The following is a 12,833-nucleotide window of genomic DNA, read 5'->3' as shown; positions in this document are numbered from 1 at the left end:
GCGTGGGCTTCAGTAGTTGTGGCTCACGGGCTTAGTTGCTCCCCAGCATGTAGGATCTTCCTGGACCAGGGCTCGAACCCGTGTCCCCTGCATTGGCAGGCGGATTCTTAACCACTGTGCCACCAGGGAAGCCCCCGACTCCAGACTTTTGACACAATAGTTCTTAAACTTTGAGAATCTCCTAGAAGGCTTGTTAAAATGCTAATTCCTGGGCCCCAGTGACTCAGTAGGTCTAGGGGCTCTGGAATATGTCTTTTTTTTTTTGGCCACACTGCACAGCTTGTGGGATCTCAGTTCCCTGTCCAGGGATTGAACCCGGGCCGCGGCAGTGAAAGCCCAGAATCCTAACCACTAGGCCACCAGGGAACTCCCTGGAATATGTCATTTCAAACAAACCATCTCCATCTCCAGATGATTCTGATGCAGGTGGTTTGCAGATATATTAGTTTTTTATTGCTGCTGTAACAAATTACCACACACTTAGCGTCTTAAAGCAACACACACAAATGTATTACTCTGTAGTTCTCTAGTTCGGAAGTCTAGTCTGGGTCTCACTAGGCTAAAATTAGGGTGTTGGCAGGCTGTGTTCCTGTCTGGAGCCTGCCTGTAGGGGAGGATCCATTTCCTGCTCATTTGAGTTATTAGCAGAATTCAATTCCTCATAATTATAGGACAGAGGCACCTTTTTCTTGCTGGCTATAAACTGAGGACTGTTCCCAGCTTCCAAGGTCCAACCCATACCTTGGCTCCTGGCCCCCTTCTTCCATCTCCAAAGGCAGCTATAGTGGGTCAAGTCCTTCTCGTGCTGTGTCTCTGCCTCCCTCATCCAGTTTTAAGGGTTCATATGATTCGATTGGGCTCACCTGCATAATCTAGGATACTTTCCCAATTTTAAGGTCAAATGACCGTATACATCTGCAACCTTAATTCCTTTTGCCATAAATGTAACATATTCACAGGTTCTGGGATTAGGACATGAACATCTTTTGAGGGTGGTTTTCTGCCTGTCACAGCAGGCCACACCTTGAGAAGCCCTCACTAGGCTGTACTGCCTCCAAGTAATCAGTAACATCAGGCTCTGTCACCTCTTCTCTGTGCAGGGTCTTGGGGACAGACCGAGGTAGACCAGGCGGGGTTGTAGCACGGGCAGAGAGAAAGGGGAAAGGCAATCTGGATCTGTTCCTTTGTGAAAAAGACCTGGGTGGGCCACTTCCAGAGCTCTCAGGGGACCACAGGGAATATGGGTGGCAGGTGTGGAGAACGTTGTAATCTGTAGCCTGTGGTGAGTGGGGCTGCTTTGGTGTACTTCTCTGCCTGGGACCATGCCTATTTTCCTACTTGTGTTATTTTCACATTTTGGAATAACCTGTGTAAGGCAATTAATATGTCCCTATATTTTGGATTTAATTATAAATGATTTTGCATTAAATTAGTTTTTCACATTTTGCGTAGCTTCCTTTAAATTGTAATTTAGGATTACCCATGGATCTCTCCTACTCCCTTGCCATTACCTCCACTCAATTAAAAGATGACCATAGGGCTTCCCTGGTGGCGCAGTGGTTGAGGGTCCGCCTGCTGATGCAGGGGACGCGGGTTCGTGCCCCGGTCTGGGAAGATCCCACATGCCGCGGAGTGGCTGGGCCCGTGAGCCATGGCCGCTGAGCCTGTGCGTCCGGAGCCTATGCTCCGCAACAGGAGAGGCCGCAGCAGTGAGAGGCCCACGTACTGCAAAAAAAAAAATAAAAGATGACCATAACTTTTCACTTACTGTATTAGTTTTCAGTCGCCACCTAACAAAATTTAGAAGCTTAAATGAACACAAATGGATTATCTCACAGTTTCCAGGAGTTGGAAGTTGGGCACATTTTACCTGCGTCCTCTGCTCAGGGTTTCACAAGGCTGAAATCAAGGTGTCATCTGGAGGCTTGATGAGGGAAAGATCCACTTTCAAGTTCCCTCGCTTATTGTTGGCAGAATTCATTTACTTGTGGCCCTTTGATGAAGGTCCCCATTTTCTTGCTAGCTGTTGGCCCAGTACTGGCCTCAGGTCCTAGAGGTTACTTGTGGGTTCTTACCACGTGGCCTTCTCCACAACGTGGCAGTTTGTTTCTTCAAAGCCAGCAGGAGAGCATCTCTAATGCTTCAAGAGCTCACTGACTAGGTCATAGTAATGACCAGGCGATGCTCTCCCTTTTGATTAATTCAAAGTCAAGAGCTTCCCTGGTGGCGCAGTGGTTGAGAGTCTGCCTGCCGATGCAGGGGACACAGGTTCGTGCCCCGGTCCGGGAAGATCCCACATGCCGCAGAGTGGCTGGGCCCGTGAGCCATGGCCGCTGAGCTTGCGCATCCGGAGCCTGTGCTCCACAATGGGAAAGGCCACAACAGTGAGAGGCCCGCATACCGCAAAAATAAATAAATAGATAGATAGATAGATAAACAAACAAACAAAGTCAATCAGTAACCTAATCATGGGAGTAACAACCCACCATATTTATAGATTCTGGCCTCGCTCAGGGAGAATGGATTATACAAGACATGTATTCCAGGGGGTGAGAATCTTGGGGGTCATTGTAGAATTCCACCCACTGTATTTACCATGGATTATTTCCTTAGGATTGGGTCTCAGAAATAGATCTGAGCATATTATGATGGCTTGACGTAACATTGCCAACTTTCTTTTCCAAAACCTCATACCAGGTTACTAGTAATATATGTTAGTGGAAGCTTATCACTACACTTGCTTAATTTCTTGCTACTTCAGGTTTACTATCTATTTTTAGACATGAGTACTCCCATCAACCTAGCAAGTTTGTTGAAGTTAAGAATTATCTTGTGGATTTGCCATTCTTTCCATCTGGAGGGTTTGATGGGGGGTACTAGCTACCTACTTGGACCTCCTTGGTGAAGCAGTTCTGTGATTTGCCTTTACCAGAGAATATGTATAATGGTTTGCTTAGAACATTCTCAGTGGAGACTTGGAGTTTAGTTTGAGGAATAGTATTGAAAGGAGGAAGGCTATCTAGCTGCCTCCTGTCTTCTTTTTTCCCTCCCTATTAATCAGGCATCCACACTGAGGTTTAGTAGACACGGTTAATTCTTTCCAGAGATTCCTCTTGTTCTTTGACTCCCTATTTTCCTTGTTCTTTTTTTCATTCCAGGAATATTTCATTTCTGCATCAGTAGATACACAAGAGCAGGTTCATCGTGTTCAAAAACTCCACCATATTCTCGAAATAGTAGTCAGTTGCATGCTTTTCATTAAACCTCAACATGAACTCCTCTTTTCTTTAACACAGTAAGTGTTTCTGTTGTTTACTTACATAAAAATGTACTCTCTTCTGAAATAGTTGCATCCAAAGTAACTGCCTTTTTTTACTATCAGTTAGGATAGAATCTGTGTACCCTGTCTTCACAGTAACAGAAAGGTTCTATCTAAGTCACTGCCATGAGAAGGAAAGGCTTTGGATTCAGGAGGAATCAGGTTGGACACTTGGATCTAGTACTTCCTTTTTTTTTTTTTTTTTTTTATTTTTTATTTTTATTTTTTTGCGGTACGCGGGCCTCTTACTGTTGTGGCCTCTCCCGTTGAGGAACACAGGCTCCGGACGCACAGGCTCAGCGGCCATGGCTCACGGGCCCAGCCGCTCCGCGGCATGTGGGATCCTCCCGGACCGGGGCACGAACCCGTGTCCCCTGCATCGGCAGGCGGACTCTCAACCACTGCGCCACCAGGGAAGCCCTAGTACTTCCTTTCTAAGGAAGTTTCCTTTCACTACGTCTTGTTTTTCATCTGTAAAAATGGTGTAATGTATATAAAGTACTTGACCCTTGAGGTGCTTAATAAATATTAGTTCCTTCTCTTTTCTTTATATCCTTATAAATTTGGGTCAAGCTAATCATTGCCAACCATCTATATGGTAACTGAATGGAATCGAATTTTATTATCAGACCTCTGTCAATAGTGTTGCTGAAATTTTAGAGAGTTTGTCAATCAGTTTGACTAAAAACAGTTTGGAATAATCCTTACACATGGATCGCTGGTGTCTTACATGTATTTTTTGAGGCTTCAAACTGGAAATAAGTGAACCATCCAGTGGAAGAACTGGGTTTATTTTTCCCTGTGGAAGGAAATGTACCATTTCCTTTTCCAAAATTAGAATTTGACTTACTTGTAAAGGGAAAAGTTTGAAATTGTTACTGGATTTTTTTGGTTTTTGGTTTTTTCCCATTAAAGATCAGTAGTATATGTGAGTTAACTGTTTAATTCTCCATACTTGGAAAACAATGGAGACTATATCTTTGTCTCTCTTTTGCCTTTTTGTTTTTCTGATATCTCTTTCTTCCCAGTTACACCTCTACTTGAGCTCAACATAAATATATTTTATATTTATGAGAAATATGTCCACTATTAATTTTTTTAAAGTGAAATTTTCTTTCAAAAAAAAATTAATAACCTAAGTGTTGTTGGGATGGGGGTTTAATGTTTCCTTTATGAGCTTTAGACTAACAGAAAGCCTTTATCTCCAAGTGGCATTTTTTTCCAAAAGCAATTCTATTTTCTTTTTTTTTCTTAGATCCTGCATAAAGTTTTATGAACAAAATCCTCTCGATGAGCAACACATTTTTCAGCTGCCAGTCAGACCAACTGCTATAAAAGACTTATATCAAAAGTAAGCAATTTAATAATTAAATTATACTTCAAGTCCAGCCATGATTCTAGGCAATTTCAGTGTCTGCTCCATGGGGACCTCATGTTGCTTCACCTCTGAAACCATAATCATCTGATTCCCATCCCCTGAACATAGTCTGATAGAGTCCTCCCTCTTCCTTCTCCCAGACCTGTGGTCTGTTCTCTTTAGACTGTTGGTCCTCTACTTTCATTTTTCTCTCAATTTGTAATTTCTTCACAGAACAGGGCAGAAACTTTAGCCAGAAGGGAAGTGACAGGTTGGGAAGAACATGATCGGGGTAATGACAGCGAAGTCAGAGGTATGGCTGTGGGAGTGAGAGAAGGATCTGGGATTGGGGATTGCGGAGGTATGGAGCTGAGGCTAAGACGATAGATCGGCCATCCATGCGGGACACCGAGGTTGCCTCAAATCATGGTCTCCACTGACTCTTCTCTCAGCATATAATAGACTTGAAATTTCTCTCACACTGAAGCCACTCCATTTATACCCTCCCTCTATATAGTTCCCTCTTAGCCAAACCTCATCACTCCCCTGAAATTGTTTAGCAGAAGTTGCCAGTGGCCTTCTAATTGGCAAATCCAGAGGACACTTTCCAGGAGAAGAGTGTTTTGGCTCCTTGTGTAATTAGCTAGCCCACTAATTCTTTCTCCTTCCGTAAGCACTTGTAAGGCTCTGTGGCATTTAATACTATTGCTTTCTTGAACCCATCCCCTTCCTTTGTTTTCATGGCATAACATTCTGTCTTAATTTTAACTCTACCTCTCTGGCCCACCTCCAAGACTGAGAATGGACCTCTTTTCAAATTCTTCTCCCTCTGCCTCATTCATATGTGAGTTTCCACCAGAACTCTACCCTCTGCCTCATTCATATGTGAGTTTCCACCAGAACTCTACCCTCTGCCCTCTTTTCTTACTTCCTGTCTTCCCTGGGTGATTTCATTCACACCCCAATCTTCAATTCCTCTGGGCTAATGATAATTCATAACCCATATCTGCAGCTTCTCCTGAGCTTCACACCCATGTTTCTAGGTGTCTGTTAGACATGAATTCTCAACTTTAACGTCCTGTAGGTAGTTCAGACTCTAAATCCCAACTCTTCACTCCCCTTCCTAACACGTTTCCTCTTCCCATATGACCTCTCAAGTGGCCATCATTAATCTCCACCTAATGCCCAAAACAGAAACCTAGGACTTATCTTCCACTTATTGCTGTCACTTCCTTCCTCCTTGAAATGGTTTCCAAGTCCTGACCTCCTTGGAAGCTCTTGAATCTGTTCCTTTCTCTACATCTTCGCCATCTATTTCATATCTGCTCATCTCATACCTGGGCTGAGTGCAGTAAAATCGTTTTTCCTAGCTGCTCTATCTGCCTCCATTAACTTCCTTCTCTGTGACCGCCAAAGTGATCTTTCTAAAATCTGATCCCATCATGACTTCCTTCTGTTTAAATGGCTCCCTTACCTTTAGGACAGTGTTCCATCACCTCAGTGTGGTCTGTGAGACCTTCTGTTCCCGGCCGCTGTGCCTTTCTGGTTCACGTGCCACCACGCCTTCCCACTCTCCTTTTGAGTCAGAGACCCTATGTAACTGCATTTCCTCAGACACCACACACGCTTACCTGACAGTGCCTACGCCTGTGTCCTTCTTTCATCCTGGATTTTGTCCGCTTAACTAACTCCTCCTTCTAATTTCATTATAAGCTCAGCTCAAAGACCACAATATCTGAGGATTCTTTTCCAACTCTACAATCCCAATCTGAGTTAAATTACCCCTCGTGTATTGTCCCCTCCCATGTCTGATATTTCTCTATTACAACATTTTTCAAAATTGAGTTGTTATTGTTTATTTAATTTTTATTGAAATAAAGTTGATTTACCATATTGTATTAGTTTCAGGTATACAACAAAGTGATTCAGTTATAAATACTATTTTTTTTTCAGGTTCTTTTTCATTATAGGTTATTAACAAGATATTGAATATAGTTCCCTGTGCTATATAGTAAATCCTTGTTGTTTATCTCTTTTATATATAATGGTGTGTATCTGTTAATCCCATACACCTAATTTATCCCTCCACACCCCTTTCTCCTTTGGTAACCATATAAGTTTGTTTTCTATGTCTGTGACTCTGTTTCGTAAATAAATTCATTTGTATTATTTTTTATATTCCACATTTAAGTGATATCATATAATATTTGCCTTTCTCTGACTTAATTCACTCAGTATGATAATCTCTAGGTCCATCCATGTTGCTGCAAATGGCATTATTTCATTCTTTTTTTTTGCACACGGAATGAATATTTTATTACTAGATTATAAAAATAAAATACAATAATTTTAAAACAGAACTTAAAACACTGTACAAAGCTTTAATGTGACACAAATGGGAAAATTAAATAAATTAATTACACATTTATGTACAGATGGCCTGTACAAAAGCACTCCATGTTTCTGCCAATACTCTATGTCCTTGTTTGCCTGAGCAAAAATGCATAAAGAGGGCTGCTTGGAGGGGAAAGAGGTACAATACAATACCTTTAGAGGTATTTGAAAGAGCCGTTTCTCATCACTCTTGATTTCATGAGGAGGAGAAGAAAGGGAGAAAACTATGGAATTGTTAAATTATTCTATTCTAACTTACTGGTCTTGCTCAACAGGAGAGAATACTTATGGTTTGTGGTTCCATCTGATTTAAGAGCTGACAATACTTCAAAACTTTCAAGATTTATATCTAATTCAAAAAGTAGGTGTTTCCCAACTCCCTGTTTTTTCCTAAAAGCTGTGAACTTGTAAGTAAATGACCCAATGACATCAGCACTTGGTTATTTTAGGAAAGGAGTCACGAGGGAGACCAGGAACTGTGCATGAGAAATGAGGGATCTCAAGCCTAGGTCATCTGTTGTTTTCTTTACTCAGTTCATCCAATCCAATTTCAGAGCCCCAAGTGGCACAGTGTTATATTTACTTTAGCTTCCTATCTTTGTATCTCTGAATGCTTTTTACCTTAGTGAACTAATTTACCTAACTGGTGAATAGTGTAAAAAGAAAAAAATCCCAAGGGCTTTCCCTTCCCTGGGTTGATCCCTAAAATAAGTCACATTCAAGCTCTGGTAGGTTTGTTTAGCCCTTGTGGATGAGAGAAGAACAGACAGACAGACCCCAGGTATGTCAAAGTACTATGCATGAATTTTTAAGGATTTAAACTGTATATTTTAAGGGGGAGAAAAGCAACATATGGCAAGGGTAGTCTATATAAAAATTTGGTTTACCCAGTGTTTTTAACTGGGTGAGTGAACACTTATGTACACAGTATGAAACAATGTTAAACTACTGAAAAGAGAGATAAAATTTCCTACTCTTATTGTGTAAAATTATGTCATCAGCAAATTCTGTAGTCACATGGGCTCAAAGTTCTGCCTTGCTGAATCCTATTCTCTAGGTCAAGGAATCCAGAACCCTGGCCCAGGGTATCTGAGAGATATGTCAGTATCATCTATCATCAGTGATACATACTGTGCCCATACTGTTATGGCTGAGTAGTATTCCATTGTGTGTGTGTGTGTGTGTGTGTATGTATGTGTATATATACACATATATATGTATATGTATGTATATGTATGCATATATATATAGGCACACCACATCTTTATCCATTACCTGTCAATGGACATTTAGGTTGCTTCCATGTCTTGGCTATTGTAAATAGTGCTGCTGTGAACATTGGGGTGCATGTATCTTTTTGAATTAGAGTTTTCATCTTTTCTTTAAATATGCCCAGGAGTGGGATTGCTGGATCATATGGTAGTTCTATTTTTAGTATTTTTTAAGGAACCTCCATATTGTTTTCCATAGTGGCTGCACCAATTTGTTATCATTTACATTCTTGTTTCTCTCTCTCTTTTGACTGTGCTTCTTGAGGGTAGGAATGTGACCTCTCCACCTCTTCTTCCTCAGTGCTTACCACAGAAGGACTTCACTATGTGACTATAGAAAGAAGGAATTGGATTGGTTTTTTCTCTTTGCTTTTTTTTCTTTCCTTAGTGAGAAGCCACAGAAATGGAGAGTGGAAATAAACAGTGGTCAAAAGAAGGTGAAGACAGTTTGGCAACTGAGTGACAGCCCACCTGTAGATCATCTGAATTTTCACAGACCTGGTAGAGATGGTTTGTAGTCTATTCACGTAAATTATTCCAAAAGAAAATAAACTAAGTTTACTAGTAGAGATTATTATTAGAGCTCTTGCACCTAGTTTTAAATAATTTTCCTGAACTCTAGGTATAAACCTATTTATTCTGGGGGAAAAAAAAAACATGAAAGAGTGCTTTTTCTCATTATCCTAGCTAGAGGAAATTTTATTAAAAGACACCAAGCAATAGGGATGTAGGTGTGAAAATAGGTTATAAAATGGAAATGCCAGCTCATACTTCACACTTTTCTGCACCATTTAAAACAGTGATGATATTTCTGCTCTAGTACCTTCTCTGTGGTAGGAATAAGGGTTGAGATTTCTAGTATTGTATCAAAGATTATGTGTGTCAAAGAATGTCTTTTTGCCCCTGGTATAATTAGCTGACCCACCAGTTAATTATACCTCCTTCCGTAAGTACCTATAAGACTGTTATCTTTATGCACATGGATTGTGTGGGGCTGTCATCTCTTATTTGTATAAGTCTTAAATGGCTGATTCAAATATTGCAAGGATTATCCAAAATAAAATCTGATAGTTTTAAGACAGAATTCAAGGGTATTTGAAAGCTGGGAATACAGATAGTCCTATTGTAGTGATTGATATTTTGCAAAATTATTTCCAGAAATTGTTTATTCTCCCCCCCGAGTATATTTTGATTCAGGCATAATGGGAACTTCTCTATTCATATGGCTGAACTGTAAAAGTCCTAAAGAAATCAAATGTTCCTGAGAACCATCAGTTAAGATCATGCTATCTTTTCTAAGTGTGATATAAAAGCTGGAGCCTATAAAAGATTGAAAATGAACTGTATAAAAATAAAAAATTTTCTGCGTGGCAAAAAATACCAGAGGTGAAGCAACAAACAAATAATAAACTAGGAAAAGAAATTTGCAGCTCATGTTCAGAAAAGGGGCTACATTCTCTAGTATATAAAGAACTTTCAGATCTGTAAGAAAAGTATTAATAACTCAGTAGAAAAAAATGGGCAAGTAATATGAACCGTTTACCAAAAAGGAAATTTAAATGTCATCTTAAAAGCAAAAGGTGATCAACCCCACCTATAATAAGAGGAATGCAAATTTCTATTCTGTAGATACCATCTTTCACCTGTCAGATTAGCAGAGATCAACATGTTTGGTGTCACAGTGCTGGCCGGGATTTGGGGGAAACTCACGCACTGCTGGATGGAGTGTAAAGTTGTATGGCTTTTGTGGAGGGTGATATTCACCAGAATTTTAAAGAATACATTCTTTGGACCACCAGTTCCATTAATAGGAATCTATTCCACATATATAACCAGACATGTGCAAAACGGCCTGTGGACCAGATCACTAATTGCAGTATTGTTTACAGTAGCAAAACCATGGGCCTGGGCATAGAAAAACCTCTGAAAGGAGACAACTAAAGCTCAACCCTGAGGTGTGGAATGATGAGGGCAGGGGTGGGTCTCAGCTTTGATCATTAGAAGCATCTGGGGAGCCTTTAAAGTCCTAATACCCAGACCAAGTGAATCAGAATCGCTGGAGGTAGAGCCTGGACATCAGAATTTTTAAAGTTCTCCAAGTGATTTCATTGTGCAACGAAGGTTGAAGACCACCAGTTTAAACATTTTATTTTATCTATATTTGTTGTTTCAGGCTTTTTTTCTTAAAGACATGTGTGTTATGATTTTAAAAGTTTAAAAGACATGAATAAATGTGATACATTTTTCAAAAATGCCATTTTAAAATAAATTTTATTACATTAAGATTAAACCTGTTAGGAGATTAATACAAGATTAAACACCTTTTCCAATGATGCTGAATAAGTGAAGTATACGGAACTATCTTCTAGAGACTTTTTTGTTTTTTTAGAGTCTTTTTAATGCAGGTTGCTTCAAAAAAGAATGACAGTTATTTTGAATGTTAGAGTTAAAACTATTTGCTAATGTATTGGTCCAGTGACTCTTTTTATGAAAATAAGGAATTTTTATGAAATCATATATTTACGTGCTTGGAAACACACTCACACTCCATTTTGACTTGAACTTCATAACCTCTTCTACCCATTATGTATTCTTGATGTGTTTGTCTAGAAATTATTCAGTGACCTTTGGCCCAAACCAAGACCCACTGTTAAAGGAGGACTTCATTTGTAAAAGTCATAGATTATTCAAACAAAGCCTCAGTTGTAGATATTAAAGTCCAATAATCATTTATTTTTGGCCAAAGATCATAGGCATTTACAAAATTAGACTTTCTATTTCATTGGACTGAGCACTTAGGTCAAATACTAGCTTTTCAAGATACCTAACGGTATGATGCTCTTGAGTAAAACAGTTGACATCAAAAGCAGGAAGACTGAAGAGAGAAAAGTGTACTTTTAGCTGCCCTGGGAAAAGAGAATAATGACTTGGAGTTAATGGGGGAGAAAAACAGTGTCCAGTAGAGTGCTGCTCACCCAGTGGGTGCTCGGCAAATGATTGCTGGTAATGGTGGGAATATGGAAACCAAAATGTTGACCCACAAGGAAGTGGACATGATCTCATCTAAATGTTAATTGTATCATTTGATTTTGAAATACAACAATCTTCAGGAGAAAAAAATGGATGTGTCTAGCCCTAAGACTATAAATCCTAAGTAGAAAATGTTTTCTGAAATATATATTACAATTGGAAGAAGACAGTTATATTTAACTGTAGTGGAGGAGGCATTAAAAAATAAAGCAGTAGCTTACCAAATTAAAAATATATAATTTTTGTCGGGGGGGGGGGCTGCACTGTGCAGCCTGTGGGATTTTAGTTCCCTGGACCAGGGATCCAACCTGGGCCCCCAGCAGTGGAAGTGTGGAGTCCTAACCCCTGGACTGCTGGGGAATTCCCCCCGAATAGATAATTTTTAAAAATCTACTTTAGTTTGTTGAGTCATATTTTCAATGCATCAAGAGGGTTGACTATTAAAAGGAATTGTCTTTGCTGATTTTTGTCTAACAAGTTCTTTTAAAGTAGAAGACACATCATTCAGACTACCTCTTGATTGTTGTAAAATTTAGCAGTAACTTAGCAGAAAAACAGTTCAATGAATTGTTGATGAATTCAATTCTGATCTCTCTCTCTGGTTATAGATTTTTCTGAATTAACATTAAACGGTAGCCTGGAAGAAAGGATATCCTTTACTAACATGGTTACCTGCAGCCAGGTGCATTTCAAGTGAAGTGTGCTGATGGGGCCCTCTGTAAGGTGGTATGTTCACTTTTTGTTCTCTGCAAATACTTTATAATGTCTTAAATACCTTACTTTTTTCTTTTTTTCTTTCTACAACATAAATGCTGATTTAATACATTTGGGATATGGATTATTAGTAATCACATAAAAGGCTTACCAGCTGTTACTGAGCAGTGCAAATCTTTAATTTCCTTTCTACCTTCTGTAGTCAACTGACAATTTAATCCTAAAACCGGAGAAATGGAAAAAAAAATTTTTTGAGTGATAATGTCTTTGCATTTGAAATCTGTATATATAGTAGAAGGAGAGTTTGGTCTCAAAACCATTGATGGAAGAGAAAAACCTTAAACGGGCATGCCAATTTGACATTGAAAGCAAAGTTTTGTTAAAAACAGTTGTAACCAGCCCAACTGTAGGACTAAGTCCCAGATGTAAATACGCTTTTTAAAATGTTTAACTTGAGGTAGTATTAACCAAAAGAATTAATGGAATAGCCTTTTCTATGATCTTACTGTTTTTGTGTTTCACAAACAACATTAAGTAGAATCAGATAATGGATAAAATGCCTAACGTCATTCTTTCTCTTAAGCCGTGTTTTGTACCCAAATAGATGGATATTAATTTTAGCATTTTAGCATAGTTAAGAATAAAATGGACTTAGAAAAAACAGAATATTTAGTTACATAGAAGATATATAAATTAAATAATCAATATATAATATTTCTTTGAGGTATTTCATTGAGTAAAGGATATT

At 39.2% G+C, this 12,833-nt stretch overlaps 1 protein-coding gene across 4 annotated transcripts in view; it reads left to right on the top strand.

Moving 5' to 3' along the window:
- The window catches only part of ZWILCH (zwilch kinetochore protein), a 38,797-nt gene that overhangs the window by 25,466 nt on the left and 498 nt on the right, over nucleotides 1-12,833 (top strand). Inside the window, exons 15-18 of one of the 4 annotated variants that reach the window (XM_060003720.1) lie at nucleotides 3,159-3,295; nucleotides 4,575-4,670; nucleotides 8,730-8,842; nucleotides 11,980-12,097. In XM_060003720.1, the coding sequence (XP_059859703.1) occupies nucleotides 3,159-3,295; nucleotides 4,575-4,670; nucleotides 8,730-8,842; nucleotides 11,980-12,068 (435 nt within the window). In that variant the 3' untranslated portion in view covers nucleotides 12,069-12,097. Of the gene's footprint in view, nucleotides 1-3,158; nucleotides 3,296-3,382; nucleotides 3,482-3,598; nucleotides 3,688-4,574; nucleotides 4,671-8,729; nucleotides 8,852-11,979; nucleotides 12,098-12,833 lie in introns of those variants that run through there. The other 3 variants (XM_060003719.1, XR_009518253.1, XR_009518254.1) reach the window with 3 other exon arrangements.

The sequence above is a fragment of the Delphinus delphis genome, chromosome 2, assembly GCF_949987515.2.
Source record: "Delphinus delphis chromosome 2, mDelDel1.2, whole genome shotgun sequence".
In the NCBI taxonomy this organism is placed as follows: domain Eukaryota; kingdom Metazoa; phylum Chordata; class Mammalia; order Artiodactyla; family Delphinidae; genus Delphinus; species Delphinus delphis.
Note: the sequence above shows the minus strand (reverse complement) of the source record. Positions and strands in the feature narration are given on the sequence as shown.